General features: G+C 46.6%; 1 protein-coding gene across 5 annotated transcripts in view; it reads right to left on the bottom strand.

Annotated features, from left to right (window-relative positions):
* Positions 1-1,268: 1,268 nt before the first annotated feature.
* GRAMD1B (GRAM domain containing 1B) overlaps positions 1,269-12,252 on the bottom strand; it is a 241,705-nt gene continuing 230,721 nt past the window's right edge. For 2 of the 5 annotated variants that reach the window (XM_036744378.1, XM_036744377.1), the window contains 3 exons: positions 10,434-10,541; positions 10,029-10,146; positions 1,269-6,754 (listed from right to left, as the gene is read on the bottom strand). In XM_036744378.1, the coding sequence (XP_036600273.1) occupies positions 6,665-6,754; positions 10,029-10,146; positions 10,434-10,541 (316 nt within the window). In that variant the 3' untranslated portion in view covers positions 1,269-6,664. Of the gene's footprint in view, positions 6,755-10,028; positions 10,219-10,433; positions 10,542-11,393; positions 11,406-12,252 lie in introns of all 5 variants that reach the window. The other 3 variants (XM_036744374.1, XM_036744376.1, XM_036744375.1) reach the window with 3 other exon arrangements.

The raw sequence follows: 12,252 nt of genomic DNA on the forward strand, positions 1-12,252 counted from the left end.
GTAGATCCCTAACCATTCCCCATCCCTAGGTAGCAGGAGAATTTTCTCCCTTTCATTGAACCTGCAGTAAAACATAGTATGACAAACACTTCTTAAGCCAGTCTCCTAGGGTGGACTTGTTCACTGACAAGGTTTATGGGCTATGAGCTATCTGACTTTCAGTGGCAATGACTCCTGGGGCCCTCACTTGGTATATGCTTCATTTAGTATATGTGGCAGGTAGGGTGTGGGAGAACAGAGGGGAATGTGTTCATGTATTTGTAGGATGATGTCAACACTCTCACAGACCTTTGTAGTCTGAAAAATGGTATTTTTCCATTTTAGTCTTCCTTATGTTGCTGTTTCTTATTTCTATCTAGCAATATTGTCCCCTGCCATTCCAGCTTACACAACCTGACACCATCCTCAGTGTACATAATGTTTTTAAGTCCACTCCCTGTTCAATCCATTAAAAGTGTCTCTTAAAAAAACAGCTTACTCTGGCTTACTCTGTGCAACTACTGTGAGTAACCTCCAGTTATTTTTCCCTTTCTATCCAACATTCCTTCCTGAATCACTGGTTGTATATCAAGAGAATTCGGGCATGGCACAAGACCTTTGTCAATATATACACAAATAAAACTGTTTTAGTTTACAATTATTTTATCAGACCCCCTCCCTTCAATCAGTTTATAGGTAAATTGAGCTCAACCATAGGCCAGATCCTCTAGGGTAAGCTACACCCTAGGTATGAGACAGACAAGTGTTTCAAAGGAAAACCTCCTGCAGGAGGCAGCATACTAAATGGTTCTTCTCGTGCAGCTTTACCAGATTCAAATCCTTATGCGGTTCACAGTGGAAAACAACTCACCTCCCCTCTCAGACACCCTGGAGAAGCAGGACTGAAAGGGTGGGTAAAGAGTTAATGAAATTGCCAAACTCAGCTGCTTCTTGCTCCTCCCATTGTCTCCTCCTTTCCAGTTTGGGGAAGATAGAATAAGAGGACAGAGAAGTCCCCAAACCCACTCCCCCCAAACTCAATCCACCCAACGATGCTGAGTCCTGGAAAGGGAAAGGTTCAGTGTGGATGTGGAGTAGGGGGTGCGGGGAGAGGGAGAAGAGAAAGGTGGTCCAAGATGCTAGATGGAATATGTGTATATGTTTGTATGTGAATGTGTCTGTGTGGAAAAAAAAAAAAAACAAAGATGTGATCACAACTGGAGAGAACAGAAACATCTGGGGCTGTGAAACCCAAAGAAGAAGTCAATAAACACACAAGCCATTTTGTCTTAGTTTGTTCAATACTTTTTTCCCTTTAATTCATACCATACTTCCATGGCTCTAGCTACTTTACATTAAGATTTGGCTGAGTAGCCTTGTATGTTTCTAGGTTCTAGCAGTAAGTTTCCGGTTTCATACCTTGCGCACAGCGCCAGGCAAAAAGTACAATTATAGAACCAAACAAAAGACAGCCAGACAACCTGACTGTATTCAAACCAGCATTCTTCCCCCTTCCCAGGCACCCCACCCCACATACTTCCAGGGTTGCCCCGGAGGCAGCTGTAGCCTCTCCACCTCTCCCCTCTTCAACTAGGGGCCCAGGGTGAGTGGGGAACAACAAAAGCACCTTGGGTTGGGGAAGATGGTCCATGCAAATTCTGGGCCGGCCCATAGAGTGTGGGGCAAGGAAGAGCTGGGATCCACGCAGGATGGCTTGGCAAAAATGCTGCTTTCCCTACGTGCGCAATGCCACTGGCTACTAAGTCCAGGATGGGCTCCCCAGCTGCTACCCAGGCTTCCCACCTTGCGCAGAGGCCGCCATATTGATTCTGCAAAGTGCCACGTTGTATTGTGAAGAGCAGGGGGCCAAAGGCAGGGGGCAAAAGAGGCAAGAAAATGTTCTTTTAGCTTTCACATGTGGGGGAGATAGTCTGGCATCAGCTACCCTTGGCGGGAGAGGTGCTTCTCACTAGCAGCCGCGACTCTGGTCCAGGTTCCCAGGCCTGGAGAGGACCATGAGTTGCAACGGAAAACAATGCCCAAGACCCCTGAGCTGTGCTTGCCACATGGAACATGGGCTGGGGGTTGGGGTTTGGGTGCAAGGAGTAGATCCGGCCTGGTCTTGTCGCAGACGCCACCAGCCGGGGCAGGAGGAGTGAGGTAACGAGGCTGGGCAGAGAGGAGGGGGGAGGAGAGCTCTCTACGCCATGTGCAAAATTCCTGCTTTCACACTAGGAAAGCAAGATGGTTAAAAAGGTGGCCTTCCAGAATAATGTTCCTCTCAGAACCAAAATCACATCTGGAAGGAAACATAGAGGTGAAGGGAAGCGGGACCAGCCTGCCTAAATAAGGGAGAATGATAAGGGGGAGGGGGTGATTGTCTCATAGCCTAGAGACACAGTAAGGGAGCACTGGCGTTAAGAGGAATCACCAGGGGAAGAGATCTTTTGAAGGGAGGTGGGGGTGGGAAGTCCATATCCCAGACACCTGGAAAAGAGGGTACTATCTCTGTAAGGATTAAGGTAAGGGAAGGACTAGCTTTGGCTGCCGTGCACGTCTAGATAAGCAGCATGATATGGCACGGAAAGAATCTTTTGGGGGATCACAAATATTCCTTCCCTAGCCCCTTCCCTAGATCTCATCCTCGAGCTGCTGTCTCTGGAACCTGAGGCACAATCTAAGAAAGGAGCCACCTGCCTACTCCTAACTCAATGCTTCACTGAAGGTTGTTCAGTCTCCTTCCTCCGCTCCAGTTTCTTAGGTACTATGCCCTGAAGTTCTCCATTCTCTGGAGGCTCCTGTGAGCACTTCACAGTTAAATCAAACCCTTAAGTGGGTTTGGGTGGGGTTGGTTGTTTTTTTTTGGGGGGGGGTGAGTATGAGAAGAGGAGATGAAGGAAGTAGTGGAAGAGATGGGGATGGGGATTTCCAAAGAGGAGGAATATCCCCAAAGCTTCCTCCAGGGAGGGAGGACTTCACTGAACCCATCAGCCTCTCTTAACTCATGGGAAATCTCGAGTAAATGTTCTCAAACAAAGAAAAACTGATGTCAGGAGGGAGGAAACATGTCCTGGGGTGAATACTGAGCTAGTAGACAGACTGATCTCTCTGGACTCTCTCACAGCCCACCCAACTCCTGCCAGTTAGGATAAATACCTTACCCTGACACTCCTCTGCAACCCTGGAAAACTCCAAGCCCCAATCCAGCAGGGTCTGTCCTTAAAGGCTCCTTTATCTTATCCTCCTCAAACACTGACAACTCTTTGACCCTGGCTCTTGATGAAACCTGGAGGCAGCTTCTAAGTTGCAGACTTCAAGTGGCTATTCTCCTACAGAGAATAAACTAGGGATCACACTTTGCTAGTCTCCATGGGTGATTCAACTGCATTCCTCTAAACTGTTTACACCTGGTGGCTGCTCCTCCTCCATCTACAACCTTTACAAAAGCCTTGGCATAAGGAACCCATCTACAAAGGTAGTCCCAGCATGACCCCTGACTCTCCCCACTGCCGAAGGACCCCAAAGGAAATACATGAAATCAAGTTTCTTCTCTGTTTGGAAATGGATCTCCAATCAAAAGAAATAAGGCAGGTGGTGGTTGTGAATGCCCCTTGCAGAGAGCTACCAGCCTGAGGCTACAGTGGTCAAGGATGACAGTATCCAGTAGTAAGTACCATGTTATTTCCTTTGCTATTATTCTTTGGGTGGCCCAGGCTGAGCAGCCTTCAGGGAGGGAGACTATCTTATCTGCAAGGCTTGAGGTTCCTTCTCCTCCAAAGGCTGTTGAATAAGAGAAGTCCTTGGAGCCACTGGGCTTTCTGCTGCAGGGAAGGGAGGGATCCAGGTTGGTGCCTTTCCTAGCATCATAGAATCATAGCACTGGAAATGGCTTTAAAGAATGTCTAGTCCAACAATCTCATTTTGCAGATGAGGAAACTGAGGCCCAAAGAAGTCAAAATAATTCTCCAAAAGTCACATATTTTCTCCTGGTTTCTACTCACCAGGAAGGTCCTGGGTATTTCCTATGTCTAGCTCTTCATCTCCTCAGACACACAACAAGAATGTTTCTCTTGATGCCAATCTTCCTGTCTAATGCATCTCAGCAGGCTTAAGGAAGAGCAGATTCCAGTGTGTGGCCCTCTTCCCTTTGCTTAACAGGGAGGATGAATCTTCATCCTCCTCCCAAGGAACCTTTCTGAAGCCATTTGAAAAGACCTCACAACAGCCAGGGGGAGGCAGCAGCTCTCAATGAAATAAATAATGATAAATAAAATAAATAAGATAATTTATAACTCTTGCTCCCCAAAAGCTCCCGTGAGCAATCTTGGCTTGTGGCCACTCCGGATTTTAATAATTTCAGGCCATTCAACCACCTCCCTCCTTTACTATGAATTCATAAGTTCCTTGCCCAGCCTTTTCCACTCAGTTACTGGTCACCTAATTGGGCCAGAGAAAAATGACTTCAGTTGACAGCTGCTAAATGGGTGATTGGCAGTGTTTCATGAAGCCGCACTGGCTTATGTGGATATCCACCCTCCTAAGGGATTCTAGGCACTCTTACCTCCCCAGATCCTAAGTCTCAGGCTGTCCACTGAGGGTGGAGCAGGGATAGACACCAACCTCAGCATGAAACTGAGACCCTTTTCCTCATTCCTACTGGGAATGTATCATCCAGTATTCTGAACTTTCTCAACCCCATTCTAAATTAGGGCGTGTCCCTGCCCCAGAAAGAGTCATCTCTGTAGAGATGTGCACATTTTGTGTCAGTTCCCCATACTGTTGGATTTCCTGGGATGCTGTGGTTTATGGAGGTCCAAAAGCCCCCTCTCCCTGGCCACCAGGGAAAACAGAAGTCCACTATTTGTTAAACATCAATATAGGAGATCAATAAAAACTATCTTCTCTTTACGATATACTCTGTTCATGAATTTCCGCGATCCCTGCTTCCTAGGACCCAGAAGGTTTATGTCATCTAAAGAGCCCTCCTCACTGCCTTGCTGCTGGTCCCTTTCCCTTTGCAGTTCAATATTCCTCTTGGGATTGTGCCTATTTCAGGCAGGACTCCCTTGGATTTAGAAGGGGAAACAGTGGGGTTGGGGGTAGAGATTAGATAGTGTTCCAAGCTAAGAAGCTTACCAGCTCACACCAAGCTTGGACACTATCCATCCCTCTGGTCCACGTGCCTGACTAATGTTTCAGTTCTTAAGAAAAAACACAGTGATGACTCAAGTCCCCAGTCCAGCTTCATCCCTTTACTCCATGACGCCTCTCAGACCCAAAGGCCAGAGGGAGTTTTCCTCCAACAATTCCCCCTCTATTCAGAAGCCTAAATACTAGCTAGATGAGGGACTATCAAAGAGAAAGAGATGCTCCCCTGGTTCTCATCCCCTCTGTCAAGTAGATCCTTCCTTTCATGCCAGAAATAAAACCCAACCTAGAGAGTAGAATCTCTCTGTACTGAACATGGGTCTACATTGCAGGGGGAGGAGGGGCATGTAAAAAAAATAACACTGGCAACCATTCGAGGACAAGAAATGTCAGCTTGGGCTCAGGCCTCTTCACAATGCTTTTGCAGTGTTTTTTTGTGCCCTGTTGGTTCCTATACATTACCTTGTTATTCATTTTCTCAAGCCCCTCTTCCCACCCTCACCCTACTTCAACCCCCAACTGGGTATTTTACAGCATTGGCTCAAAGTGAATTGAATTAGAACTATTCATCCTTCTGGCCCTAAAACCGATAAAAATAAGTTCTTAACAAAATCATTTAAGTTTTACACATTCTAAGAAACAATGTTCTTTTGTGGGGGGTGGGAGGAGGAAGAGGACAGCAGAATTTCAGGCACTCAAAAGCAACTTAATTTTACACAGACCCAACCTGAGTGAACATCAGAGAGAGTAAAAAATGAGAGACCTGTGCTCCCCCAGCTCGTGTGTATTCTGAGCTGGAGGACCCCAATGAAGATCAGGGGAGGCAGCAGTGACAAAGAATTCTCAGGGATTCTTCAGTCTCAAAGCCCTCCCACTCTGCCCACTCCCATACCCTCCCACCCCACCACAAATCCCACAAATACTGCCTTTTGGCATATTTAACATGTCCTGTCCATCTGGCTGAAGGTCCACTTTTCCTTGGTGGCCCTTCATGGTGGGATATAGGTGGAGCCCCCTCTGTCAGTTGGAGGCCTGAATCCCTGCCCCCCACATCTGGGCATCCAGGATAAGCTAGGATGGTGGGGAAAGAGGGATCCCCCCTTTTTTTTCCAATTTTCCAAAAAAAAAAAGAGAGGGCAGGGAATGAAGCACCATAGCAATGCCCCTTTGAGACTCCTATCCAAGACCCCAGGGCCTGCCCAAGCATGACTTTGGCTCAACTTCACTTCCCTTCAAACAGCCAAGGGATGGCCAGCAAGGGAAGGGTGGGGATGGAAGGACTGGAGGGACAGAGAAGGTTGGGGAGGGTCGGTGCTGGGAGCTGCCCCCTGCCCTCCACCGAAAGAAATTGCTTTTCCGGCCAGTGCAGGAGGCAGTCCTGCTCCTTCTCCCTAGTACATAGGCATTATCTCTTTTTTAAAATCTGTATATAATATATATTTATATTCTGTATATATATATATTTATATATATATATTTATATGGTCTATGTACATGTATTGCACAGGCCTCTGGAGTCACCCCTATTCCTGCCTTGTCAATGATAGTGGTTCCTCTTCTCCTCTTTTTCAGATGAGTAGTCCCGGGTTCTGATGCCATTCTGAAGGTTGATGAGTGAGTCCTTCATCTGTAAGACAAAGGGAGGCCAACCCCACCCAAGGAGTACATGCACTGAGTTGGCTTCCTCAACAAGGATCACCAAATACTTATCAAAGGAACTCAACTGACTTAAGGAGCTAAGGGGAGCCAGGATCCTAAGGCAGGGTATGATCATATGGGGCCACCTTCTCAAAGAAACTAACAGCGCACGTAGTGTGGGGGCGGCCCTGGCCTAATTCTCCCTGAACCTTAATCTCTGAGAAGCTGTTTTTCAAAGCTGTCTTACTTACCTACTCCCCCATAAGCACTTCAGCATTATGTTTTAGGGAATATCCTACAGAACTGGAAAATTTGATTTTAGATTGAAAAGCTTTCTCAACTGTGAAATGATGAGATGACAGATCTAGCGATGGCTCAATCCAACTTCTCCCTTCCCTCTCCCATTTTACAAATAGGTAATAGCTAGCAGAGCTGGGATTTGAACTTGGGTCTCGGACCATTGATTTGAAACTAGAAGGGAATTTAGAGGTCATCGACTCTAACTCCTCAATTTACAGCTGAAGAAAGTGAGGTTAACTGATTCACCCCAAGTTCATACAGACAGCAAGTGACAAAGCCAGGATTCAAACCCACAAATGAGGACTCCAAGATCAGTGTTATTTCTATTCCAACCTCCCACCCAGAGTAGGAAATTCTTCCATGGGGCTCTGCCTGAAAGCTTCCAGTGACAGGAACTGTTAAAAAGCTGTTCTTTAATACTGAGCCAAAAACCCACGGGTCCTGGTTCTGCCTTCTGCAACAACAGATTATGTTGGTCCACACAACAGCTCTTCAAAAAGTTGATGAGAACTATCATGTCTTTCCAATGCCTTTTCTAGGCTCAACATCCTCAGTTCCTTCCAGACTCACCACCCTTGTGACCCATGTTTGGTCACACTCTTTGGTTTATCAACATATCCCTTTAATATGGCAATAGAATGGAATATGATATTTTAGACGTGGTAAAAGGAGCAGCTAGGTAGCACAGCGGAGAGAGTGCTGGGCCTGGAGTCAGGAAGACTCCTCTTCCTGAGTTCAAATCTGGCTTCAGACACTTACTAGCTGTGTGACCCTGGGCAAGTCATTTAACCCTGCTTGCCTCGGTTTCCTCATCTGTAAAATGAGCTGGAGAAGGAAATAGCGAACCACTCCATCTCTATGCCAAGAAAAACCTAAATGGGGTCGTGAAGAGTCAGACACGACTGAAACGACTGAACAACAAAAATGTACCTTTCATGGTTGCTTTAAGACTAACCGCTCCAATCTGGGGCTAAGTCCTAAATATGGCCAAGGGAGTAGGAAGGCTTGGGGAAAAGGACCCCAGGAGTAGTAGCACTACTACTAGTGGTATCAGGAATAGCTATAATCATGAGAGCTAGCAGTTCTACACTGCCTTAAGGTTTGCAAAGTGCTTCACAAATATTATTTCATTTTGTCCTCAAGACAATGCTGGGAAGTAGGTACTATTATTATCCCCATTTTACAGTTGAAGAAACTGAGGCAGCAGAGGTGAAGTGACTTGCCCAGGATCATACAGCTAATAAATGCCTGAGTCTGGATTTTACCTCGGGTCTTCCTGACTCCAGGCCCAAAGCTCTCCCTGCTCTACTCCCTCACTGCCTTTGCAGTGCCAATAATAATAGCAGCTTTTAAATTTGTAGAGCACTTTACACACATTATCTCACTTGAACCTTACAATAAGCACACGACATATATGCTATAGATATCTGTGGATAGATGAAGAAACTGAGACGTGGAGAGGTTCAGTCAAATAGCTAAGAAGTGTCAGAATCAGAGTTTTGACCCCAGGTCTTCCGGATTCTGCGTCCGGCATTCTATCCGTTATGTTACGTTGCCAACAAAACAATCCTTACCATCCTAAGGGTTTCCCACCCTGCTGTCAGTGATAGCCTGACCAGTGAGCTCATCTGAAAGCTCTGCCCCTTCTTCCCATCACTATTATGGTCAGTATCAAACAATCCTGATGGTGCTGTGGTCGATGTCATATCGGGTTATCTTTCAATCTTTTCTGTATGTCAAAAAGGATGTTCCTGCCAATTTGACTGCTCCAAGGGAAGCTTAAGAGGGAGCATAGACAGATCAGCCTTGAAATCTGGAAAATCTGGGAAGAAGGCTGGCAAATACGAGTTATCTGACCCTCTCCCAGTGACCCTCTCCCAATTCTAAGGTTATGCTGATTAACTGAGTTTCTGATCTCTATTGGAAGAGAGAGCTTCCACACTAGGGGCAACCCCACACTAACGAAATCATATAAGGGAACCTTTCTTTATAGATCTGAAACTGCCAGTGTTAGTAAACACTCGTCCCAATGCAGGTCACCCTTTGAATGCCTGACGCCCATTCTATCTCTTGGTCTGTGCTCAAAACCCTTCCAGCTTGGTGGGACCTAAGAGAACTCAGATTCTTCTGGCAGAAGCTTCAAGAATCCGTAGTCACACCCAAGACTTTAGTGGATATGTAAAGTCTGGGAAGGGTGAGGTGGAGGAGCTGTTGTCCTAAAACTGGGCTAATATTGGATCACTACTTAAAATTACTCCTCCAAATAGCTAGATGGTATTTTGGACAAGACAAAAAGAGCATTATGCTGCAAAGAATATAAATGATGTTGGGGTGCACCCTAGCCATTTGACAAGGAGTACCTAAACTGTCAGCAGCCTGGAGTCAGGAAGATTTGAGTTCAATCTGGTTGCTTACTAGCTATGTGACCCTGAGCAAGGCACTTCACATCTGCCCACCTCAGTTTCCTCAACTATAAACTAAACACCTCTCCCCCACGTTTTTTAGAGCAGATCAAATGAGATAATATTTATAAAGTGCTTAGCACAGTGTCTGGCACACAGGAGGTGCTTAATAAATGCTTTTTTCCTTCCTTCCATATGCTTTTACTGAGGCAGAGAAGGATATTACATATGATGAGGGCAAAGCAGGACACTAAACATGATAGAAGATCACATGGTCCCTGGGACTACCAAGAGGGCTTTCCAGCTTTCTTCAGGTGCCTGTGTTTGTTTACATCATTTTCCTTCCTTCAGTGTAAGGAGTAAGACTGTAAATCTCTCCTGCTGAAACTTGGGTTTGTTTGTTCTCGGGCTGTGCTGTAAGGAATAGGGAATACCTGCATGAACTTCCTGCTTCTAAGGCTTCATCAGTGGCTCCTTAAGGCTGACTAATCAACGGGGAGGGGGAGGGGGAGGGGGAGGGGGAGGGGGAGGGGGAGAGGGAGAGGGAGGGAAGGTGTTTACCTGGTCTAGAAGCATCACAGAGGATTTGATGATCTCCCTCCATTTTTGGAGCTCTGTGTCATGATACTTTTGTTGGGATTCTAAGAGCTGAGCCCATTCTGTCTGGGACTGCGGTAACCTGTGGGGCACAAGAAGGGTCACCCCGGCAGCTGGAGTTATGCTCAGAGGACTGTCCTGTGCTCCCAGACCCCTAGAGGATAGAGAGTCACATCATAGTGCTATACTCTCCACTGGTTCCCTTGTGTTACCTCCCTTCCCTAACCCCGCCCCCAAAAGGTGACCAGAAGGGAAACCAGAAAGGAGCCATTCCCTACTGGGAATAAGGGCTCTTTTGTGGATTGGGGGTGGGGGTGGGGGTGCGGTGTTGGTCATTTGTGTACAGGATGCAGATGGATCTCGGGTTACCTGTCCTGGAGTCTCAGGCCCTGCCACGCAGTGAGAGTCTGGGTGGTATATTCCAGCATCCAGAGTTTGTAGAACAGCATCATGTTGAGAATCACCAGCAGCACCAGGCTGGGAAAGGAAGAGTAGGGTACAAAGGAAAAACCAATAGAGAAGCTGGTTGGTTGGTGGCCAAGGCCCAGGCACAGAAGTAAACATCTTCCCTGACTGAGCAAATTCTGCCATGGCCTTGGCGCAAACTACCACTGTTTCCCCCAGAAACTTTGGGGTGAAAAAAGAAAGCATAGGGGAAGAAGGAAGAGAAGGAGGGTGGGAGAGAGAGAAAAGGCAAGAACAGGAGGGAAGATAGAAGAAGAAAGAAGTGTGTGGAGGGGGGAGGAAGAGAGATGGGGAGAGGGGGGATAGAAGAAAAAGAGGAAAAGAGAAAAAGGCAAGAGAGGGAGGGGAAAGGGGGAAGGGAAAAGGGAGAGGGAGAGATAGAAGGAGCGAGAAAGAAGGAAGAAAGAAACAGAGAGGGAGAGAGAAAGGAGGAGAAGAGGAGAAAGAGCTAGAGATAGAGGGAGGGAAAGGGAAAAGGAGGAGAGAGTGCACATATGTATGGAGAGAAAGAGAGTGGAAGGGGAGAGGGAGAGAGAGGGACAGTGACAGAGACAGAGAGAGTGAGATAGAGGGAAAGGGAGAGAGAAAAAGATGGTAACAGGGAAGAGAGAGAGAGAGAGAGAGAGAGAGAGAGAGAGAGATTGAGAGAGAGAAAGGAAGACTGGCAGACAAGCTGGTTTGAGGGGCCAGAGGAATGATATAGAGTGACAGGGACAGTGATGTGGGGATCGGGAACAAAGAAATATACAGAAAGACACCAAGGGCAGATAGGGAGCCATAGGTTCAACATAGGATCCCAAAAGAAGTGGGGGAAATGAAGTTAAGATTTGAGGGAGTAAAGAAGGTAAACCATAGAGACAGTACCTGAAACAGATCCTAACGGGTGCAGGGGAGAGAAAAGAAGGAGGAGGCAGAGGTTAGAAGAGGACTGGACAATCTGCAGAGGAGGAGGGCAGGAAGGACAGAGACGGAGACAAGAAGAAGAACCTATCATCGGCACGTGACCAAATTTCCAGGATCAATGACTGCTAATCCTCACCCTTCCTTCCTGTGCCCTACTCTCTGCACTGCTGCTCTAGGAAGCTGACTGAGTATGAGAAGGCCAGAAGCCTTGGAGTGAGTTAGACTTGGACTGAGGAGCCCTGGGTTCAAATCCTACCTCCGACGATTACTAGCTATGTAACTAGACAAGAACCTTAAACTCCCCTCCCTCCGTCTCCTCATCAATAAAAAATGGATATAATATTTGTACTACCCACCTCATAGGTCTGTTGTGAGGAAGACACTTTTAAAAAGCCATAAAGTACTAATGTAAATATGAGTTATTATAATAAAATGGGATGGGTGAGAGTGATTCATAAAAGCACCAAATACAGGACTCTCTGATAACACCCCTGGGAAAATGCTAGTGAGGAGAAGTGGCATGAAATGGGGGAAGGGGGAGAAAGAGAAGGGAGGGAGAAAAAGGGAAAGGGAGGAAGAGAGAGAGAGTGAGAATGCACCCTGTTCTCATATCTCACAGTCAAGAAGATTAGGGTTCAGGCTCTGTGTCTTGACGCATACTGCCTGGGTGACCCTAGGCAACTCCCCATGCAATTCTCTATGCCAGGGGTTCTTAACCTGAGGTCTGTGAACTTGTGGGGTTTTTTAAAACTATATTTTGATAACTGAATTTCAACATATTTTGTTTCCTTTGTAATATTATGTATTTTATTTATTCATT

The sequence above is a fragment of the Trichosurus vulpecula genome, chromosome 2 (assembly GCF_011100635.1).
Source record: "Trichosurus vulpecula isolate mTriVul1 chromosome 2, mTriVul1.pri, whole genome shotgun sequence".
Lineage (NCBI taxonomy): Eukaryota > Metazoa > Chordata > Mammalia > Diprotodontia > Phalangeridae > Trichosurus > Trichosurus vulpecula.